This window comes from Mesoplodon mirus (assembly GCF_964341445.2).
Source record: "Mesoplodon mirus genome assembly, chromosome: 3".
Lineage (NCBI taxonomy): Eukaryota > Metazoa > Chordata > Mammalia > Artiodactyla > Ziphiidae > Mesoplodon > Mesoplodon mirus.
The window spans coordinates 155072844-155095237 of record NC_138978.1 but is presented as its reverse complement, the minus strand read 5'-3'; the positions used below and the strand labels follow the sequence as shown (position 1 = coordinate 155095237).

The window sequence follows — 22394 nt, the reverse complement described above, 5'->3', positions numbered from 1 at the left end:
TAGCATGGTGCCTGGCACATTGTAGGTCCTTGATAAATATTTGCAATAATGAATTTCTTTTAAAAATGTGGGTTAGGCCATTGTCCTAAAATATAGCCTTAATTTAATAGAGACAACAAATTTGACTCTTATTTACTTCTCTTGGCTCATAAGTGGGAAGATGGCCTGTGGTCAGTACAAAATTCATGTTTGGATAGAAATGTTCTTGTGTTTCAAAGGTTGGCTTGAATGCTGTATGGTGTACACAGAGCCTTCACTTTCTCCCCCATGTCACCAGTAGCATCCTCTCATAAAGGTGAGGTCTTTGGACTGAATGGGTTCAGCTTAGGTGTGGACTTTTGGTCCCAGCTCTGCTATGTATCCGTTTGCCCTCGTTACTCTGCCTGGACTATTGGAGGGATGTCGTGGCAGAGTGGGAAAGCCATCCTGCAGTGCTTTACCCTTGCCCTCCCTCAGATGCAGCTGATTATGTGGCCTGAGGATCATACCCACAGCATCCGCTGCCTCTTCTTCCCAGGCATGTCAGAGAGAGGCCTTCCCCCGAAGCCGGCTTCTCTTTAAGTCACTGTTAAGCATGTTATGTCTCAACACGATGCTTTCCTACCTTTTTCCTATGTTATTTGCAAAGGGTAGGTTGATTTAAGGTTTTTCCCTGTTGCTTTCATAATTGGATTTCACAGTCCTTGATTCACCTTCCTTAATTCTAGTCTATTTTTTGAGACCTCTCAGTAAGTTTCCTGTTTGGTCCTTCCTTCATTTTCCTTTCCTTTCTCTAGTCATATGTGAACTACCCACGAATCGGTGACTTTAGGATATGCCTTGGCAAATAGGTCTAATTTACTTGAATTTGTTTATTTTATTTTATTAATTAATTTATTTTTAAAAATTTATAGCAGAAAGTAACACAACACTGTAAGCCAACTATAGTACACTAAAAATTCATTTAAAAAACTCCCCTTTATGTTTATAGGTAAAAGATTGCAGTAAAAATGATACACTAGGTCTAAACATTTTCAAAATAAACTTTCTAGCTTTTTCAATATTTGTACTACAAAAATGTCTGGTTCTACTTTTGTTCTCTTAGTTTTCTTTAATTGGGTACCTTTTTTTGTTTCCTATATGTTTTTATAGATATTTTCTCTTTTTTCTGGCAACTCGAATTATTTAATAAATGCGTCTACATAGATGTCATTTTTAGTATATTTTATTTTTTATTTAAGTATAGTTGATTTACAATGCTGTGTTAGTTTCAGGTGAACAGCAAAGTGATTCAGTTATACATACGTGTGTGTGTGTGTGTGTGTATATGTGTGTGTATATATATATATATATATATATATATATTCTTCTTTTCCCTTATGGGTTATTACAAAATATCAAGTATAGTTCCCCATGCTATATAGCAGGTCCTTGTTGGCTGAATTTGTTTTAATATTGGCATTAGCTTAAGAAGAGTGGGTGCAGTGCAATTTGTGTTCACTTCTGCATTTACGCATGAGAATATAAAAGCATATAGTTTTTTCTGGTATTATTAAAAACTTTTAAAAAATCAGCTTTATTGGGGTATAACTGACATAAAAAACTAAGATATTTAAAGTGAATACCGTGGTGATTTGATGTACATACATATTGTGAAAGGACTTCCCCCATCTAGTTAACTAACACATCTGTCACCTCACATATTTATCTGGTATTTATTATTCTGTTGGTAGAGTGAAAAGACGCTTTGGAGAGTTTGACCAAAGTGCACAAATTAACATGAATAAGTAGAAGGTTGGTGCCTCTTGGTGACAGTGGGTCAGCTTTTCCAGATTTCCTGAGAAGTGCCAAAGCTAAAACTTGGGATGTGCCAGTTTGTTGTGTAAATGTCTAAGAACTTTCCCACATTTTGGTTTATTTTTTCAGTCAGTCCTACGGTATCAAGATTAGCCTCTGTTCATTAGTGGGAGGAATGTCAGGATCCAGGGAGTTTGTTTTTGTTTTTGAAACAGAGGAGGAACAATACTGGTAAATGCCAGGCATGTGTCTCAAGCAAACGCCAGGCCCACATGGAGTAAAGACCTGGCTTCTAGCCCTGCACTCCCTCTAATCTCGGTTCTTTCTTCTTCCCCTGACCCTGGGTCATCTAGCAACTTTGTTCCTCTTGTCCTAACCCTAGAAATTCAAAGAGTGCATTTCTCTAATGTGGTAACTAATTGTATTCAACACTGTCAGTAGGTCATGAGCTCTGAGTTATATATATCTCCACTGGTAGAGATTAATTTCCCTGTATTCCTCCAGACTCTAGAAGAGTCATAATAGAGGCTCATACTGTAAGATATTATGGAATATGGAAACCACATGGCCAAATGGAGACTGTGTGAATTCCACTGCTAGCTAGTGTGTTGTCTTAGGTAAGTTACTTAAACTTTGTAAGCTTCAGTTTACTTATCTATGTAAGATGGGTATGATGCCTAGTACAAGGTTGGTGATGTGAGTACTAGAAATAATATATGCACAGAGTTTAGTGTGGAGGAAATGCTCCATAAATGGTAACTATAATTTCTGGTAAAACTAGGAGTTTGGCTTTTGGCCATGAACACTTAGTGACCAGAACTCACTGACCTTCACTCATTGAACCCATAAAGGTGCCAGCATCTGTACATGTCTGTGCTCTAGGAATCACCACTTACATATAAAGCCGGGATGTCTTTAGCCCTCATGGTCATCCGTCTTCATGGATTTAGGCTCAGTACAAAAGCCATCTGTATTTGCATTTAGATTAGCCTCTAGTATTTGAGTGGTGGACATCGGGAGTTGGGGGTCTAGGTCAGCTGTATTTCAGATTTCTCTTCGGGTCCACTTCTTCCAGCTCAGTGTCCATGGGCCCTTCTTTATTCATCTAGTCTCTTCTAATGGGTCCCTGTTCCTGGCGTTTACCACAGACTTCCTGAAACTGAGCGGGAAGCTCCTCTTCTCGCTGAAGGAATTCCAAAGGCTGACTTCAGGACATACAAGGGGACCTTTCCTTCCTAGAGAAACATCCCTCTTTTCTCAGTCTGGGAGGCTTCATGGTGCCTTTTGTGTGGTGGCAGCCTCCTGACTCCCGGGAGAGACAGGAGGCCAACTAATAAGTGCTCAGTCGTTTAAAAAACTAAAAAACACAGTAAGTGTTCAATAATGTTAGCTAGGATGCTGGTGGTGGTGGCAGTGAGAGGTAAGGACTTGAGCTCACTTAGACTGAGTCTTCCTCGCCACCATCCTTCCAGAATGATTAGCAGCTTGAATACTCTGGTTAGACTCAGTCCACTGCTTTCTATTCAGTATAAATATGTTAAGTAATGTTTACACTAAGCCAAGTGTGGTGTTGAGATTGCATTTTCTTTTTTGAACACATTTTTGTTTTTCCTCGAGTTGGTAAATGCTTCACCTTTTCCTTTGCTTGGTTTTCTTTAAACATCTAAGTCTTCCCACACATCTCTAATGGCTTTATGAAACTCCTCTTACACAGCTTTCCACATGATCCAGTCTTGTCGGATCATTTCACACCCCTCTCCCTTCCTTCTTCCCTCCTGGAGACCTCCCTCTTGGAGCCCTCCGACTTCCTGTTCCAGCTAGACCGGGAGGAGTAACACTTCCTTATAAAGACGTTCAAGCAATTGCCCTACTTCCGCATCTTCCTTACTCACAACCTACACACTCGCAACGCAAAACAAAACACCTGCTACCTTATGCCTCCCAGAGGTAGGCTAACAGAGGGCCAACTTAACCTGCTCTCCCAGGTTTTTTCCTTCTGGATTTGTATTTTTTGTTGCGGGGTTTCTGAAATCCCCTACTTTCATCAAACATGGAGCTTTTAGCATTTGAGTCTTGTTCTCCTCCTCGGTTTGAAGTGATTTTTCAGTTGGGAAGTGATTTTTCAGTTAAACTCAGCGATCTCCTAGCTTCTAGCTCTAAATTTCTAATTATTGACTGGATTAAAGTAACCAGATAGAGCAAGGAATTAAACCTACATATTCCAGACCTATTTTATACTTTCTTTTTAGTTTGTCCTATTCTTCTTTATGTGATACAAATCAGAACAGGACTAGGTTGGTTGGTTGGTTTGTTTTTTGGTTTCTTCCTCTAGTGAGATACCTTTTCCTTCAAGTGAAGATATGGGAAAACTCCACTTGTGTGCGCTGTGTTTTCTGTTGAAAATGAGATAGGTTGTAAAGATTACTTGTCTTATTTCACTTCTGCAACTAGAAGAAAATAAGAATTTAGAGTTAATAGGGAACTACAGAGATAATTAAAGGGCGATGAACCTAAAAAGAGAAGCTAAGAAAGGAAAGATGATTTAAGTTGGAGAATCTGAGGCAGTGCATGTCATACTAAGTATTAAATGTTTGAAGGTGTGATGTAGAGATGATGGTTCCCAGTTGCCCTTTTCAAGGTGAAAGACTTTAAGAGGAAATGGATAAAATTAGAATTAGAGAGTTAAGTATATTTTACACAGGAGAAATTTCAACACAGTGAAGATTGTTACTGGAATGAGTTCCTGAAATATGGTCACCCTGGGTAATTTTTCTTTGATGTGTTTAGCCACCATCTAAAAGTTCTAACCTTGTATATCAGTGACGAAGTGTCGTCACATTTTTCCAAGTCAGTTCACTCTCTCTTCAGGGTGTTCAGGAGCAGGTAGTAGAATGGAATCTTCATTCTTCACTTCTTGCCTGTTTTAGCTGCTGTATTACCATTTACCATTCTGACTTAACCGCTCTTGAGAACTAATGACTATGGTTCCAGTGTTTGGGTAAATGGAACAGTTTCAAAATATCGTATGTGATAGTAAGATCCGTAGAGTATTCTAATTTTTATTCTTGTGCTGACTGTGTTTGGACCTTCTATTTCTTCTGTCTTAACTATTGTGTTTATGTGAGATAAAATGAGCTTGGACAGAACGTTTAGCCACAATCCTCTGCGTACTTGAAGGTCTTCTTGAGCCACGAACCTTTGTCATTTCCCTTTCTACCTTTTGTAAGTTATCCTGAAGCCTGGAAGTCTCCAGATGGTTGGTGTGCATGTTCGTCTACTCCTTCTTTCCGTCTCGCCCTTGCTCTGTCTGGGCTAATCTCTTCCCAGCTGCGCAGTGTATCTGCTGCTCTTGGTTTTATCCTTACCTGGCATTTCCTACGACTCGGTAGGCAGAGAGGGTGTCTTTACTTGTTCTTTGAGATTTCCCACAATTAGTAGTCTGTGCTGAGTGAATAATAGTTTTTGAGGAAATGATATATAAATATAAGGAAGTACAGTCATTTGATGTCCAGGCCAAGTAATTTCCATAGTTACCACTTGATGGGGGGCAACATGTTCTATTTCTCAAAAGCTATCCTTAGAACTGCTGCTTCTGAAGTCGTGGTATGGGACACAGCACTGTAGCTCTGGAGAGAAGGGATCCCATTTATTGCAGGTTGGATATTGGGAGGCGTTCTGTTGCCCAGACCTCCTGTCATATGGGGGCATTGGGGCTTTGATGTATCCCTTGTGGATTGAAATTTTCCTTTACTGAAGCTTTTCTGCCTTTTGGGGAGTCATGCTGAAGACAACCCTGTAAGAGAAAAAAGCTTTAACGTGATCTTGGTTCTTTTGACTCCACGTTTGATTCCTTTCTGTTTACCTTATGCAGCTTTTAATGAAAGTATTTAAGAAAACGCAGTATTTCAGTCATTTTACAGGTAAAGAATTGGAAGTCTTAACAATTTGTCATGGCTTGTGCATTTTACAGTCCTTTGGGAATTGATTTAGGAGTACGCAATGAGACTTCTAAAAACGTATAGCTTTTGACTTGATAACACTCCTTCTTAAGAATCTAACCTAAAGAAAGGATCAGAGGTCCAGGCAAATCTTTTAGAACGATGGCAAAAAATCAGAACCAACCTAACATTTCAGCAATGGAGAATGATTACATAAATGTTGATCTATCCCATAGAATATTATGTAACAGTTTAAACTTGTTTTTGAAAAATTTTTAGTAATATGGGAAAATAATAAGTAGGAATCAGACAAAAGAAAAATCTCAGTGTTGTACAATCCCAACTATGTTAACAAATTTAAAATACACTTAATTAAAAGAATGGGATAAAATATACAAAAGTTTTAAATTGATTTCTGGATGGTGACATTATGGGTGACTTTTATTTTTTCCTTTTAGTTTTCTATGATTTCCAACTTTCTTATAATGAATTTATAATCAGAAAGTATTAAAGATTATTAAAAGTTTTAAAGTAGAAAAAGAATGACATTTTGAACTCTAATAATTCAAAAGAATGAAAACTCATGCAAGTTCCAAGATTTAAGTGGTTTTAATCAGTTCTAATTTTGAGAAGGAATGCTTGATCCCAAGCAATTTTCTTTTTTTCCTTTTGCTTTTAGTCAAGGGATGATTATATATGGTGCTGAAAGCCATGTGGTTAATGAGACAGTGTGCTAAATATTGATATTTATGAAGAGGACATATATAGCAAATGTGCATCTTACAGTATAATCTAATGATGAAAGACTGGGCTTGGAGGGAGTCTCTGCCACCTGATGGCTTTGGGACTGGTTATGTAGCCTACAGGTTATGTAGTCTCAGTTTTCTTATCTGTAAATAGGGATTTTGAGGATTAAATGATATGAGGCCTGCAAAAGTCTTCAGCCCAGTTTTGGCACATAGTAATCACTCAGATAATACTATAGCTGAAATGATACATGATAGCTGATATAATACTACTCCTGAAGGAGGACTTCTTCCAAATTGCCTTCACATAGAATTTAGGAGAGGCAGAGGCTAAGTGGTTTAAAATACCTTTTTTTGGTCTAATAAGATGTTAATACTCCAAAGGCTGTAAAGACAAAGTAGATGTTCTGCTGCCCCTTTCATCCTCCTGAGGATGGATGGAAATGTTCTACACCGTCCTCCAAGCTTAAATAACCATAAACATGTGCAAGATGACTGGCTTTGCTTTGTTTCTCCCTTACGTATTACTCTGCAACTTTTCAAACAAGCCAATAGTTACAGAATTTTTCATGGCTGTTGCTCTGAGTTCATAGGTTCAGATGTTACTAATTTTTTAATAACTGTATAATACCCCAAATAATGTGACAATTGCAGAATTTATTTGGACATAACTCTACTATGGGTTGTTCTTAGTCCCCACCCTCTACTACAGATGATGTTTACTGCAGCATCCTTATATGTAATCCTTAAGATTCATTGCTTTTATTTCCAATTAGTTTCCCCAAAGTGGCATTACTGAGTCAGAGTATGTGTTAATTATAGTGCAGAAGGATTTGGGGTTACAAAAGTTGTGTAAAACATTCTTGGTTCCTGCCCTCTTACAATCTAGTGGAAGAACAGATATGCATTTATTTTCCCAGGAATTTCTTTTTCTTTTCTTTTCTTTTTTTTGCTTATGTACAAAGATTTCAGTAAATGGTGTTTATTTCTAGGGAAATTTGAAATCCTTAACATTTTGAAACATAAGTATAAATCAAGAGAGCAAAGGGGGGCCTCTTAAATGAGGTTTACTCTGTATAGTCTTTGCTGCATTTATTAGATATGAATTTGTTAGAAAGTGTACATGTGTAAATTTTTCAGTTTTTAAGAGCTAAACGTCCCACTTGAGAACTGAAGCAGTTGACATTTGCCCTCCTGGTCCTTACCAGGCTCACATCCCACAGGGCACAGATGTCCCCCATGCAGGGGGAGAGACAAGACGGACAGCGTCTTGTCTCCTGAGGCCCAGACTTGCTCCGCGAGATGCAGGCAGCTGAGAAGATCTTCAGGTTTGAGGTCACTGATGGTAACAGGAATCGTAGGATGAGAACAAATTGTTTTTACAACGTGAAGTTACTCTGCTAGAGGTAGACAGACGCCTTTTCTTTGTACTGTTACTGAGAGCTACTTAGTACAACATAAGTTTTACCAAGTACCCACTTAAGGCGTGTGTATGTGTCTACCTACCAGGTAGGGGACAAAGAGAAGAAAGGACAGTTAGGATGGGTTTGCCATGCATGTGTGTACGTAGTCTTCTTACATGAAGGGACGTACGTGTCGCATGACCATCTATTTAGAAGCTTTGTTTTCTCCCATTAGTGATTAACATTTGGTTACATCAGTTGAGATTATGCAACTCTTTAATAGCTGACACTAGTTCATACCTGTTTTCATTCTTTCTCCCCCCGGATTCAGCATCTTGGCTCTGGAGAAGTGATTGCATTATAACACTTTAGAACCCACTTGGTTGTATTCTTTTTTTTTTTTTTTTTTTTTTTTTCGGTATGTGGGCCTCTCACTGCTGTGGCCTCTCCCATTGTGGAGCACAGGCTCCGGATGCGCAGGCTCAGCGGCCATGGCTCACGGGCCCAGCCGCTCCGCGGCATGTGGGATCTTCCCGGACCGGGGCATGAACCCGCGTCCCCTGCATCGGCAGGTGGACTCTCAACCACTGCGCCACCAGGGAAACCCTTGGTTGTATTCTTGACTCACTGGAGTGGTCACATATCTGAAACCCACTAGGCACCCTGTCACGGTTCCCAATCAGTGGGACCTGTAGTTGCTTTTCATTCATGGTCTGTCTCCTTATGATGAATAGCCTTAACTTTAAACATTCTGTAACTATTGGCTTGTTGGAAAGCAGATTTTTTTCTCTTCTGGGACTTAGCAGGTGCTTTGGGTTTCCTTAGGCTTCTGCAATATTTAGTGAAATAGCAACAATAATAAGGGCAATGAGAGTAAACATACATAGTGCCGACCACATGCCAGGCGCTGGACCAGCACCCTATATAGTAGTAACTCCTATAAGTCCTCCAACAACTCTGTGTGTTGCAGGGGGACTCTTATCACCCCCATGTTATGAATGCAGAAGGTGAGGCAGCTGAGCCATGGTGATAGAGCTTATAAATGGCTTGTGCGTGGAAATTACTCCACATCGGGGAGAGAGAGGCTCACTGGTGGGGCTGGAGAAACCCAGGAACAAGGCAACGCACCCAGGGAAGCGGGGCACTGGATGCGCAGACCCAGGGGGAGAGAACTGGCAGAGATGCTTTGGCCGCTGCTTATGTTTGGAGAGGAAGTGACACAGATGAGTCCTCCCATCCGAAAGCCCTGGACTTGTGAGGGAAGTCGAGGGAACTCAGGGCAGGAAGGAAGCGGAGGAAAGGGAGGTGTGGAAACTTGGCCGAGGGACGTCACTTGCAGCAGCCTCTCACGAAGAGCCCCTCTCTTCATGGGCTTTGTGCCTTCAGGGCGCAAATCCCAGAGGAGGGTGAAGCAAGTTGAAGGTGTGTTTACCTTCAGCAGTTTCTTTTGTTTTGACAAGTGAGTCCTTTGACCCGGCTGGAAAACCTCTCCGGCTGCTCTTGCGATTGTTTCTGAAATTGGTTTTTGAAGAGGTTGTGTGTGACCTGCCAGGATTACCCACACTGGGCGGCACAGACCACAGACCAGGACTGTAGCAGGAAAGCCGTCTAGGTAAGAGGCATTGGGGGTGGCGGTGGTGTGACTTGAACAGGACCCTGATTCTTCTGCCGTGCCCTCTGGATATGACATCCTAGGGCTGAAAATGGGTCACCTGCCTCAGGATCCATCTCCACCGTAGCTGAGTCAAGTCCACTGTGGGTGAGCAGAGGCAGACTGCAGATGGCATGTCGCAGTCTTCCTTATAGAATGTGGTGGCTTGCTTTTGTCATTGTTATTTTTATATCACCAGGTCATGGTTTCCAACCCACTTTCCAGATATTATTAGAATGATTCATTGAATAAGAACGTGGTGGGTCAGATAGTGTCATTAGTACCTAGCAGGTTCTTGGGCAAGTTCTTAACCTCTCCAGCCTCAATGCCCTAGTCTGTGAAATGGGGTATTAGGAACAGCCATCTCATAGGGCTTTTGGAGGTAAAGCTCAGCAGGGTACCCCGGCATCGTATATCTCCTTTAAACATGGAGGTGCCCCTTGTTGCCTTCGTGGGGTTCTGACACATGCAGGAATCTCCTATTCTGGTTCCTGGTTGTGATTAGCTCTGACATTCCAGGACACACATCACCATGGGTGTAGACACTGACAGAAGAAAGAACTGGAATTGAGAGTTGCAGATTCAACGGTCTCCCAAAGAAGGGTGGAGTCTCTTAGGACAAAGCATTCCTGGCATGAATAAACAGAGAAAGCTCATTTGAGGAGGAAGCCCGAGTCAGGTATTTTGATACAGGTGATTATGCAAGTTGGACAGAGAAGAATCCCTTCTCTTAGGTCTGATTGATTGTTCTCTGTATTTTATCCAACTTGTCACTTTACCTACAAAACTTTTCCTGTCATCTTCTAAAAATGAAATGAAAAACTCCTACTCTCAATTTGATCTAGTTAAATACAAGTTTTATTTTGGAAGGGCAAGAAGGGTTTAGGGTAGAGGAAAAAAGCTGACCCTTTTTTTCTGTAAACACCTCTGCAAAGTGGGCACTGTTATCTGTTATACCAGGTTAATTTACAAAGTACCATTTAAGAAATACTTCTTTATTAAAAAAACAAACAAAAAACCCCCAACCAAACAACAAAAAAAACCTGCCAGCTTTTTAATACGGAAAATTTCAAGCACACCCAAAACTGTAGAGAGTGGTATGAGCCCTGACATACCTGGCTCCCACCCTCAACAGCTGTCAACTCATGGCCAGCACTGCTTCATCTGTAACCAAACCCCCTCCACCACTGCGTGCACAGTTCCCCCACCCCGTTCCTTTTAAGCAAATCCTGACGACGTATTATTTTATTTATATTCAAGATGTATTTTCAATGCCTTAAAGGTTTCAGTAACGTGAAAAATGGAAATTTTCACATTTTAAGGTCCTTCTTGTGGGAAGATCATGTCTCTCTAGAAACCTCAGAAAGCAAGGAGTGGGGAAATGATGTTTTGAAACATTTACCTGGGGGGCTTTTTCAACTCCGCGTTTTCCCAGAGTTGCCTTCTGCAGGCCTCCTCCCCTCCCTCCATTCCCCTCGTCTCTCCCTTTTCTCCGCCCTCCCCTCCTCTCTCCCCCCCCCTTCCCTCTCCCCCAGTTAAAAATGGCAGTTCTTGGAACCAGTTCTTGAAACTGGTTTGCTTCTGAGTGTTAGAGCAGGAATAAAAGATAGGGAGCCACTTGCTTAGGGAAAAAAGTGATTCCAGGTAATGGAAGCTTTACCTCTCAAGAACCATTTTTTTTTCTTGTTATTCTTAACCACCATGAATGGGACTGTTTAAAAATATATTCATTTTCTGCCTTCTTAATCCGAGTCCGCTGGATGTTATTTAATCGTTCCCATTTACTACAGGGTGTTTTCAATACAGCTTTCCATGCTGTGGAGGGCTTATTTTTACAGTTTACCTGTCACCTCTCTCATTGCCACTTTTGTGCCCTGTCAAGGTGCTTTTCCTTATCTAAAATCTGCTAAGGGCTAAGAAGCAAGGTATGTAAAGTTACAGTGAATGAACTGTGAGGGTGTTTTTTGTTTCCCCAAGCAAAAGTATATGTTGTTGGACTTAAGGGCTTTGTGATATATGAATGCTCAAAGGCTGTTTTGGCTCCATTTCCTGATTTTCAGTGATATTCTATATAGATGTTGCTGTGTAGCTACCTTTCATGTAGGTGAGGTATCCCTGTGATGGGGTTCTATAGCAGGAATCTTTCTTCTCACCTTAAATACAGCTTAAGAAAGGCTTGAAAGGTCAACCACATGGTTAGTGCCTGGGAATGTTGGAAAATGTGTTTTGGGACACATTTTTCTCCATCTCACCGTTGAATGTTTGAGAGTGAGTTAGTAGGAGAGAAATGAAGGGATTTTAAAAGGTGACCATTCTGTTTTTGTTGTTGTAGTTATTTAGCCACTAAAAGTTAGAGATTTGTGTTTTAGACCTTGCACAAAACTTTTACTTGGCTAAAAATAATTTGATATATGGGTATATATCAAATTTATAGTAGAAGCTAATAGTCTGATTTTTCACTGGACAAAATGAACTTCCTGTCTGCTATTCTTTAAAGGGGGAATCAGAGAAGACATTTTCATCCCCGCTCGTGCTATTCTTTCTTAAAACTCTCCTTAGGAAAATGACATAGTATTTTTCAAAACTAAGCTGTGCCTTATGCAGGTTTATACACAGGATGGACTAGTTGCATCAATTTTTCCTTTCTCACACCCAGACCAGGGTTACATAGTTCTGTGAGGTGTGCTTGGGGGTTGTAATAATATGGAATACTGGAAAAATTCCAGAGGCTGTTGGTAAATAAAGAATGCAGCTGAACAGCAGTTAGCTTCTGCTAGTGATTTCAGAACTTACATTTAGGAGAAAAAAAATGTCAAGTATGTGTAATATAGCATGGGAAATCAAGAGAAAGTGTGATGACCATCTTGAAGATTTGGGTTTTAATTTCTGTCTTTCATTTTTCTAAAGACTGTACAGGTAAATCAATAAAGAAGATTAAGCTGTATTTGGTTGACATTATGAAAGATCTCTCTACTTTTAACCCAGCTTATTTAAAGATTTATTAAATCAGCCAAACAATTTTTTCTGTATTATGAGAAAGCTGTCTTTGCTTTGTGTTTTCAACTTGCAGGGTTTTCGTTGATATGTTTAAGAAAAAGAAGAGTACAAGGTACTGGAAATTCACAGCTGATAGTCAAAGATGGATATATACATATTAGAGGTTTGGGGAATCTGATGGGCTAGTCAGGAGAGGGTTTTAGAAGTGACTTTGAAGCTTTCTGTATGTTCTCTCTCACTGTTGCCTATTCCATAAAAGGCCTTTAAGTGTGGTGTTTACCCAGCAAATATCCCAACAAATTGCTCTCGGCAGTCATGGGCACACTAGAATACTATCCAATCGGTAGTTCCGTTGTCGTTTTCGCATAGAACTTCCAGGGGATATGGCATCTCTCTAGTCTTTGAGACCACCCCCAGGACAAGGCACATTAAGGGCTGGAGAAGGGAAACTTGGGTGGTGGGAATGTTCTTTTCAAAATCTGGGTAAAATTTTTTCCCCCAAAAGTACCAGTGAGCTGAATAACTTCTCATCCCATTTCTCCACAGTTTGAAGCCTCTCTTAAGCGCCCCCAAGTCAGTCCTATCTGAGGCTTCAGATTCCTCAAGTTTCACTGGGGTCACCTGGAGGCCCCTGTCCTACCTTGGTTTCAAAATCTCAACTATTTTTAGGATTCATTCTTTCTTTCATTGTAACAACAAATATTTATTTAACTTTCTGCCATGTACAAAGCTCCACTTTAGGGTCACAGGAGACCACAGAGCTGAATCTGACAGAGAATCTGACACAGATCTTTCCCTTCAGGATTCTAACTGGGAACTAAGACACCTATGGGCGATTCTTCAGTGTGAGAGAGACTGGGATACGCTAAGCAGCTGTAGAGACACAGCCTAGTGGATTATAGGACCAAAGACAAAGGGGGGTCTTTAGTTGCGGCTTGTGGGCCCTTAGTTCCCTGACCAGGGATTGAGCCCAGGCCCCCTGCATTGGGAGCATGGAATCTTAACCACTGGACCTCCAGGGAAGTCCCCCAAAGGCAGTTTAGAATCAATCTTCTACCAAAAAAAAAAAAAAAAAAGAAAACCCCAAAAAGCCAGTTGCTGACACCAGACACTATACACATGTTATTGACTGAAATAAGGGATTAAGGAGAAGGCTACAGTCTTCTAACCCACTGAGAATGGGCTCGTAATGGGACATTTCGTCGAATGAGCGGTTCCTCTCTGCTCCAGATGTCAGCTGGGGGAATGACAAGGTAGCAGTTCTGGGAGAGTCCATGGTTCGTTTTACACTTGGTCAAGTTTCCCCGTGGAATTGTCATTGCTTCATGTTAAACTCTATATTCCTTGTTTTGCCTTTTTTCTATTTAAAAGGCTTTGTCCACAGTAGGTGGCAAGGTACTCAAGTCCTTTTCACACCTGCTCTGCTATCCTTTGAGCAAACCCAGCTCACTGTGAGGGGCATAGGAAGGGAACACGCCCACACTTACTGAGTGCACCCCGGAAACATTTTCTCATTAACTCCTCACAAACTTGGGGTAGGGGTTATCTTTCCAGATGAGTAGACTGAGGCTGAGGTTATCTTTCCAGATGAGTAAACTGAGGATTAGTAACTGGGCACTCACTCCAGGCCTCTCTGGGTGAATCCAGTTCTCACACCAAGGTTTGTGAATGTTCTGTTCCCTGAGATTAAACTTTGGCTCTTAGAGAGAACCGCTCAGCTCAATTGCAGTTCTCCCTCCTCTCATCACGTGAGTGCCTTTTTACCCCTAAATATATCCACTGGCATCTCCTAAAGCCATTCTCCTAGGTAACCACAATTCCACTATTAAAAACAGAAGAAAGTTAACCATCATATGTTCATATCATCTCATTTCTACTCTCTATTTCAGATTTCCCTGATGGTCTCATGTGTTTGATAAATATTTTTTTCCAACCTGGGTTTGCTTAAGGCTCACACATTGCATTTTGCTTTTATAACTCTGGAATTTCTCTTACTCTAGACCAACCTGCCTCCAAACCCTCCTGTTCAGCTCTTGTTTCGGGACACTGACTTTTAGAGGGACCAGACCAGTTTTCTTATAACCTTTTTGTTGACACTTTACCTGGCAAGTGTCTTGCAAATTGAAGATTTTAAAAGTTATTTAAACCTAAAATAGGTATTTTCTAGGAGATGTGTTGCCAAATTGTCAGATGTTGCACCTGATATATATCATTTTCTGTAGCTAATATATTTTAAAAGAATCTTTATTTACAAACAAGGCAATTGTAAAATGCTAGAACAATTCAGAAATACAGTTGGCCCTTCGTATTCACAGGTTCTGCATCTGCTGATTCAACCAACCTTGGACTGAAAATATTTTTTAAAACAAAATTCCAGACAGTTCCAAAAAGCAAAACTTGAATTTGCCAAGCTGGCCAACTATTTACATAGCATTTACATTGTATTAGGTATTATAAGTAATCTAGAGATGAACTAAAGTATACGAGATAGGTTCTTTGCAAAACATTATGCCATTTTATATAAGAGACTTGAGCATCCTCGAATTTTGGTATCTGCTGGGATCCTGGAACCAATCCCCTGAGGATACAGAGGGATGACTATATATGAAATATAAAATAAGAGTTCCGTTTGATACCGTCACCATGTAGCCCTGAGATAACAGTCATTTTGGTGAACTTATATTTTTTTCCCGTTTATTTATTTATTATAAAAACTGATCATCTGTACACGTTGTGCGGTTTACTTTTTTTTTTTGTGGTACGCGGGCCTCTCACTGTTGTGGCCTCTCCCATTGCGGAGCACAGACTCTGGATGCTCAGGCTCAGTGGCCATGGCTCACAGGCCTAGCCGCTCCGCGGCATGTGGGATCTTCCCGGACTGGGGCACGAACCCGTGTCCCCTGCATTGGCAGGCAGACTCTCAGCCACTGCGCCACCAGGGAAGCCCATGCAGTTTACTTTTTATCTCACTAACTGCGTTGTGGATTGTGTCCTGTCAAATATGTAGCTGAGATTGTGTTTAGTAGTGCCTGGGATAAAAGTGCACCAAGCCAGCCACATTCCTTCCTAGGTGTTCAAGGCGAGACACACCCAAATGTAAAGTGCCCGGCCCAGGATGAGAAATGTGACTTGTGCCCACAGAGCAAATATTTTTCTCTCTTTGAGGCTCTCTAGCTAATATAGGAGTTGAATCTTGGTGTCTTCTGCCCTGTGTTTTAGCAAGTTGATGGAATGTGGGAGTAGTAAACTCTTAAGGACTCTGTATTTAAATTCTGATACTCTATTTTTTTTTCTTTTCTGGGTGGGTCCCTCCATATTTTTTTTCTGCAGATACCAGGAGATCATCAGGTTGGCCTACCTTGCAGGTAAACATGATACTCTGCCAACATTAAGTGATTTAGAAATGTTAATCTATTTTACCAAGCCCAAGTCTCTAGCATATGTATTTTAAGCCATCATAAAACACGTACCTGTCACGCTAAGGAATGTGCCGAGGGCAGGCATCAGAGACTGGCCGAGGGAGTCTCAGGAGTGTGTTTTACTGTGTTGTAGGGTTGTGTCCTGACAACCTCTGTGAGGCCTGGGGTACTGACAAGGAGTGATTTCTAAATATTGAAGCCATTTTACTTATTAATGCAAGAATTCCTACACGTAATTATTCCTGTTTGTCTATCCAAGTGTCAGGGGGCTCAGAGGTAATTCTGTGGATAAAGGGCTTAAAGCCTGCCTGACTTAGGGAATCCAATGAACAGAACAATCATATGAGCAAGAGATAGTCCTTTGCGCTTCATGGAGAACGGAAAGTTGAACAGAGAGACCGTGTGGACATTTCTGGCTTCTTTGGAAGCTAAGTTTAACGAGCCTCCCAGTGAGAGAATTGCTGGCACAGGGCGGAATGGTAAAGCCGCTTTTACTGTTGTTATTTTGTTCTCGTGTTGTCCATGGCAGTAATGTCATTGCTGCCATTTGGTGGGACATCTGGGTGTCAGTAAATCTTGTTATTAGTAAGTTAAATTATCTGTAATTTGGTGATGGGCTTTTGCATCAAGAATTCTGTAAAGGAACAAAATGATTGCAGGGTGGTTCCCCACATCTGTCTAAATATCTGGTGAAAAAAGGATAGAGTTGTGATTTTAAGTGCATTAAAAAATTCATGTATTCATTTTTTTTGAAAAAAGAAAGTTGCTGAGTAGTTAATCATTAATTACTAATTTATAATTAGTTAATAATTAAATGCATATTCACTCCATTTTCTATCATCCAGTAATAAGGTAAATAAGATAAAGTAAATGAGAAAATAAGTATAAATATTAAAATAAACGGAAATAATGTTAATGGAAGTAAAGAGGCAGTGTTGCAAAGAGTGAGGAATAAGATAAGATTTTAAGTTCAGGATCAGGGAGTTGCTTAAATCATTGAACCCCACTTTTTTCCTCTCTAGAATAGGGATTGTACAATCGACACCCAGGGGGTTGTTAATGAGGCTGAAATGAGATAATATATTTAGAAGTTTAAAAAAAACAGTTCAAATTCTACTTCTGCTTTCTTGAGCAGACAGGCTTGTACGATGAAAAACATGTGAATCGAAGTCGCATAGACACTGGTGTGAATTCTGGCTTGGCCGCGTGCGTTCTTAGATGAGTTCTTTTAATCTCGCTGAACGTCAGTTACTCTAGCCATAAAGTGGATCTTATCATATCACCCTTGTAAGGTAAGGTCAAGTGCACGGGTTAGACCAAGGCGCTTGGGAGCAACAGAGTCTGCGGGCTCTTGAATCTGGACATTCATCTATCAGGGGCACCTGCTTGTGTGTGTGGAATATGTGCCGCCTGGAGCTTCCCTTCCAGGTGATGACCTTGCTGCTGCTTTTCTGTTTGCAGCGACCCTCCAGAGCACCACGCTGGGCATGGACGCCTTTTCCCGCACTTGGAGGAGCACGGGTGCTAGTGTCATCGCCCAGTCACAAAGCTGCTAAGGCCGTCTCAGGGGCGTGGGCGTCAGGACAGGAGGGCAGCATCCGAGGGCCACAGAGCCATGCCTTTCGGCCTGAAGCTCCGCCGGACCCGGCGCTACAACGTCCTGAGCAAGAACTGCTTTGTCACCCGCATCCGCCTGTTGGACAGCAACGTTATCGAGTGCACGCTGTCTGTGGAGAGCACGGGGCAGGAGTGCCTGGAGGCGGTGGCCCAGAGGCTGGAGCTGCGGGAGGTAAGGGTGCAAGCATGGTGGGTGGATGTGCCAGAGCTCAACCCCAGGGACCAGCCGCCTTCTCTTGGCACCTGCCAGGCTTTTCAGCCTCAGCCTGGTTTCGAAGCATCCTGTTATTCTTAGCACGGCCTAGATCTTAACACCTTTCAGTGGATGCAGAGACCTGCTCTGATGTTGTGAGAAGCAGGGACACCCCCTAGAGTTTGCACGGGGCACGGGCTGGGGGCTGGGGGTGGCGGCTCCCCTTTGCTTTCAGCCCATGAGGAGGTTGTTATGAGACTTTCCTCCCCAAAGCCATTTACTCTCTTTAAAACAATCAAGTGGGTAGCTGGGGTTTTGTCATTCCGGCTGCATATCAAGGAGAAAACCACATAAGTGGTGGATGCAGCTGCTTTTTTGTTTGTTTGTTTGTTTCCATATTTTCCTCTTCAAAGAGGGAAAAAAAGAAAGAGCATTTAAAGTGAGCATGACCAGCGAGGCTTTTTTTTGTGGGAGCTTGTAAAATGGGGGTTTTGTTCCTTTTAAGATTCCTCATGACCTTGTTTTCTTTGGGCTTTAAGCAAACCCAGGGTTCACCATTAAGACAGTCACGTTATCTCTCTTTAGAAGAGATTCTTAGAGCAATGTGCCCTTTGTAACCAGCAAGCCCTGCTTTTTTTTTTTTTTTTTTTTCAGTCTTACAGACATTTAGGACAAGGGACTTTTGAGAGAAACCCCCTCAAGCATCTGTGTCTTGGGAGCATATCGCATGTGGCATATGGGCTGGTAGGTAAGGGGGTGTGGTTGAAAGGTTGCCAGTGCTGGAATGACAGCAGACCCCTGAGAGTCAAGCCTTCCCGAGGGCAAGGAAGAGCTCTGTGATTGTCCTGGGCCCTGTGACACCATTGCCCAGTTCTCAGGGTGATGCAGAAGAGGGGAGCGGTCCCTATTGAAAGTGATCTTATTTGATCTCTTTGCTCACCTCTCAGGATCCACCCTTTTTCCATTTGCACAAAGGAGTTGGGGTCAAGGAAGGTCTTCCTCTCCGCTTGGCATCTTCCACAGGCTGCCTCTTATCCTCTGGGGGACTGTTTCACCTGAGCACTTCTGTTTCCTACTGGTCTTCGTGTTTATACTTTGGTTTCAGTGTTCAGGCCTTCCTTTGACATTTACCTTCCTGTGGAGGAGACTGTCCTGCCCAACAGGTATATGTAGCTTGGTAGCTGACACAATAAACACGTGAAATGTTCTGACCTTGCTGGTTGATAATTGGCTCTTTTTTGCTTCTTAGTAGCACATTAGGGTGCACATATTTAAACATATGCGTGTGTATCGGCATAAAGGAAAAACCTTAATGCTCTTGTCAGTTGGCCAAGAGGCTGGTCTAAATTCTCATAAAAATTTTCATTATAGATCATTTGAAAATATATGCAGTGGTTTTTACTTTTGAATATTCCCAGTAACTTAAATGAGAACAACTAAGTATTCTTTGCATGCATTAGAAGCAGTATAGTATGTGGTTAAGTAGTTACAAGTGCAGGCTTTGGAGTCTTGAACTTGAGTCAAGTTATGGTTCTGTCACTTACTAGGTAACCTTGGAAAAGTTATTGAACTTCTCTGGAAATCAGTTTTCTCAGCAATAAGATGGGAATAGTGATACTCACCTCACTTACGTTACAGGGCTGTTGTAAATATTAGAAGAGATGTAGTATGGCAAATGCATAGGGCTGTGTCTAATAATGTATAATTGTTCCAATTTGAGAGTTTTGAAAAACATTTTTTCATTAAAGAAAATACTGAACAACTGCAGTGTTCCAGACACTGTTTTGGGACTTGGTGAAACTAAGATAAATAAGTTGTAATTTTTCCTTCAAGATATGCACAGACTAGTAGAGGAATCCAGCATGTAAAAACCAGCTAAGACTGAATGTGATCCGCACTAAATGCAATGCAGGGGCTGGCCTGAAAGGCAGTGGCTCTCCTTAGAGTTGTGCAGTGCACGGCCTGCTCCACTGAACACCGCAGCCCTAGCTAGGGGAGAGGAAGCCTCAGTGAAATATGAACAGAGCCCTCGCATTTTGAACAGGGACTTGAAGGATGCCCAGGAGTTCAGTAGGTGGAAAAGAAGGCAGGTCATTCTGGGCATGGGGAACTGGATTTTTGATGATCCATGGATGTCCATGGATCAGGCACCATTCTGGGAGCCTGAGAAGGCATCTCTGTGAATCACCAGGTAAAGCCAGAGTGTAAGGTGCAAAGTGAGGGGTGTCTGGAGATGTGTATGATAATAATAATTAACTTTCAGCAGAGTATTGTTTCTCTCAGTGAGAGGGCAAAGGTCAACCCTGGATTATCCTACAACTGGGTTGTCACAAAGGACAGAGCAGTGAAGTCCAGATTCTACTGTCCAGTGTGTGTTGCAGGGTGATTGATCTTCTAATGCTAAGATGGGGTTTGCGTTTAATGTTGGCTTTATTTTGACATGCTCTAAACAGGTGCATCCACATTAGAACAAATCACTTTCTCTTTTGGTTTTATGCCTTCATTCTGTGACAGATCACATTGAAGGTATTGGCCTTTTGTGAAACAGTCCTATAGAAAGTCTTCTTGAATTGAAGGATGAGATAGAGCAATGTAATACTTTGTTCTTCATTTGCCCAGACACACCTCAAGGAGGAATGCATGCTCCACCCAAGAGCAGAGGGTAGGGTGTGAACACGGGGTCTGCCACAGTCACTTGACTTTGTATGTGGGTCATTTTTCAAATAGGGCTGATGGTGCTTTAGAGAAGAAAGAAAAAATTCATCTAAAATACAATGAATTGTTTAGTCTTTATGAAGTTTTGGAAAGTAGAGTGGGGTGAATTTGCCATTAGAAGTGTTCTGTAGTTTAGGTGTACCCTAAACTTGACAGTGGATTTATATTAGGAAAGGAAAATTAATTTTGATTTAATTTTTGATCTATGTTAATTATAATTTATGTTTTATTAGATAAGTTAAAAATAGATTGTAGGGAATTCCCTGGCATTCCAGTGCTTAGGACTCCATGCTTCCATTGCAGGACACAGGCTCCATCCCTGGTTGGGGAGCTAAGACCCCATAAGCTGCACGGTGCGGCCAAAAAAAAAAAAAAAAAAAAATTGTATTTTTTGAGGCAGTTTTAGGTTTATAACAAAATTGGGTGGAAAGCACAGAGAGTCCCTTATACCTCCTGTCCCCTCCCCCCAGGCTCCCCCACTGTCGACACCCCCCCACCAGAGTAGTCCATTTGTACAGTCAATGAACCCACATTAACACATCATATGCTCCAAGTCCATAGTGTAGGTTAGGGTTCACTCTTGGTGGTGTACATTGTGTGGATTTTGACCAACGTATAATGACGTGTGTCCATATGGTAAACTCTTTTTTTAATGTAATAAACTGATTTCTTAAATATTATACGCAAACATTAATTGAAAAGTATACATGTTTCAGTGTTAAACACATATTCCTCTTCCAACAAAATGAAATGTCATCCTGAGTCACCTTGGGTCACCGAAGGTCTCAGTTGACTCTCTACTAGTAGTTGCCCGTGTCCTGTATGACTTCATCCTCCTGTTACTGAATGCAGGTTCATGGGCTTGATGCACAGTGAGGCCAAACAAACCGAAACGTCCGAGTTTGGAGCAAAGAAGTGTTTCTTGCAGGGCCGAGCAAAGCGAACAGAACAGGTGGCTCATGCCCAGAAATCCCTGAACTGATATGCTAAACGTTTTCAGGGTCAAATTTGGTTTTGAATGCACAGCTGTGCTGCCATTTCCTAGGGCATCCAGAGTGCCCAGGCCTGGCTTAGTCAGCAAACACAGTCATCCCCTGGGGAAGCAGAATATGACAGGGTCCCTGCTTCCAGAAACCCTGGAGTTGGGAGAATAGGAAAAACAAGAAAAAAAACAAAGAGAACAGCCTGTGCCGAGGTACAGAAACAGGAAAGAACATGGAATTTTCAGGGAAGGGCAGAGTGCAGTTTGCACAGATGTGTGTGTGTGTGTGTGTGTGAGTGTGTGTGTGTAGGGGTCATGGAGGGGAGGATAGGAGTGTGGGTAGGTAGGTGGAGTCTGCTTTTGAAGGGTTTGATGTACCTGGCTAAGGAGTTTTAACTAGATCCTGTAGAACATTGTTTCTAAAATGTGTCACAAAAATAATCACCACCTTTTAATGTACCACATCTTGTGCTGAGTGCCTTTCAGAGATCAACTCATTTAAATTTTCTAACAAGTCTGTCAGGTGGCTGCTCTTGCTGTCCCCATTTTATGGATGGGGAGACCACAGTGTAGTCACTGGACTGGCTCAAATTCAGGTAGACTGACTCCACCGCTCTAATTCCCAGGGATGTGTAGTGGCAGAAAAAGGGGCCGTGGTAAGAAGATGCTTTGGGAAACACTCTCCTAAGTTCTGCAGTTAAGAAAATAAATGTGTTGAGCTCAGTGTTTCACAATTAATTTAGCCTTCTAGTAAATACTCTTTGAATCATTTGGGTAATAAAACACTGCCTGGAGATGGAAAGCCATAAAAAGATTTCAAGGTGAAGCATGACATGATCACCTTGAGTTTTAAGAAAAGAACCAAATAGCCGAAAAACGATGGGGATTGGGTGACAGGAGGAACAGAGATGCTAATTAGGTGGACATAACAATAACCTGGCAAGAGGAAATAACGTG

At 41.6% G+C, this 22394-nt stretch overlaps 1 protein-coding gene across 2 annotated transcripts in view; it reads left to right on the top strand.

Annotated features, from left to right (window-relative positions):
* Positions 1 to 22394, top strand: part of PTPN14 (protein tyrosine phosphatase non-receptor type 14) — a 175751-nt gene that overhangs the window by 49896 nt on the left and 103461 nt on the right. For both annotated transcript variants that reach the window (XM_082615025.1, XM_082615026.1), the window contains exon 2: positions 17392 to 17719. In XM_082615025.1, the coding sequence (XP_082471151.1) occupies positions 17546 to 17719 (174 nt within the window). In that variant the 5' untranslated portion in view covers positions 17392 to 17545. The remainder of the gene's footprint in view (positions 1 to 17391; positions 17720 to 22394) is intronic.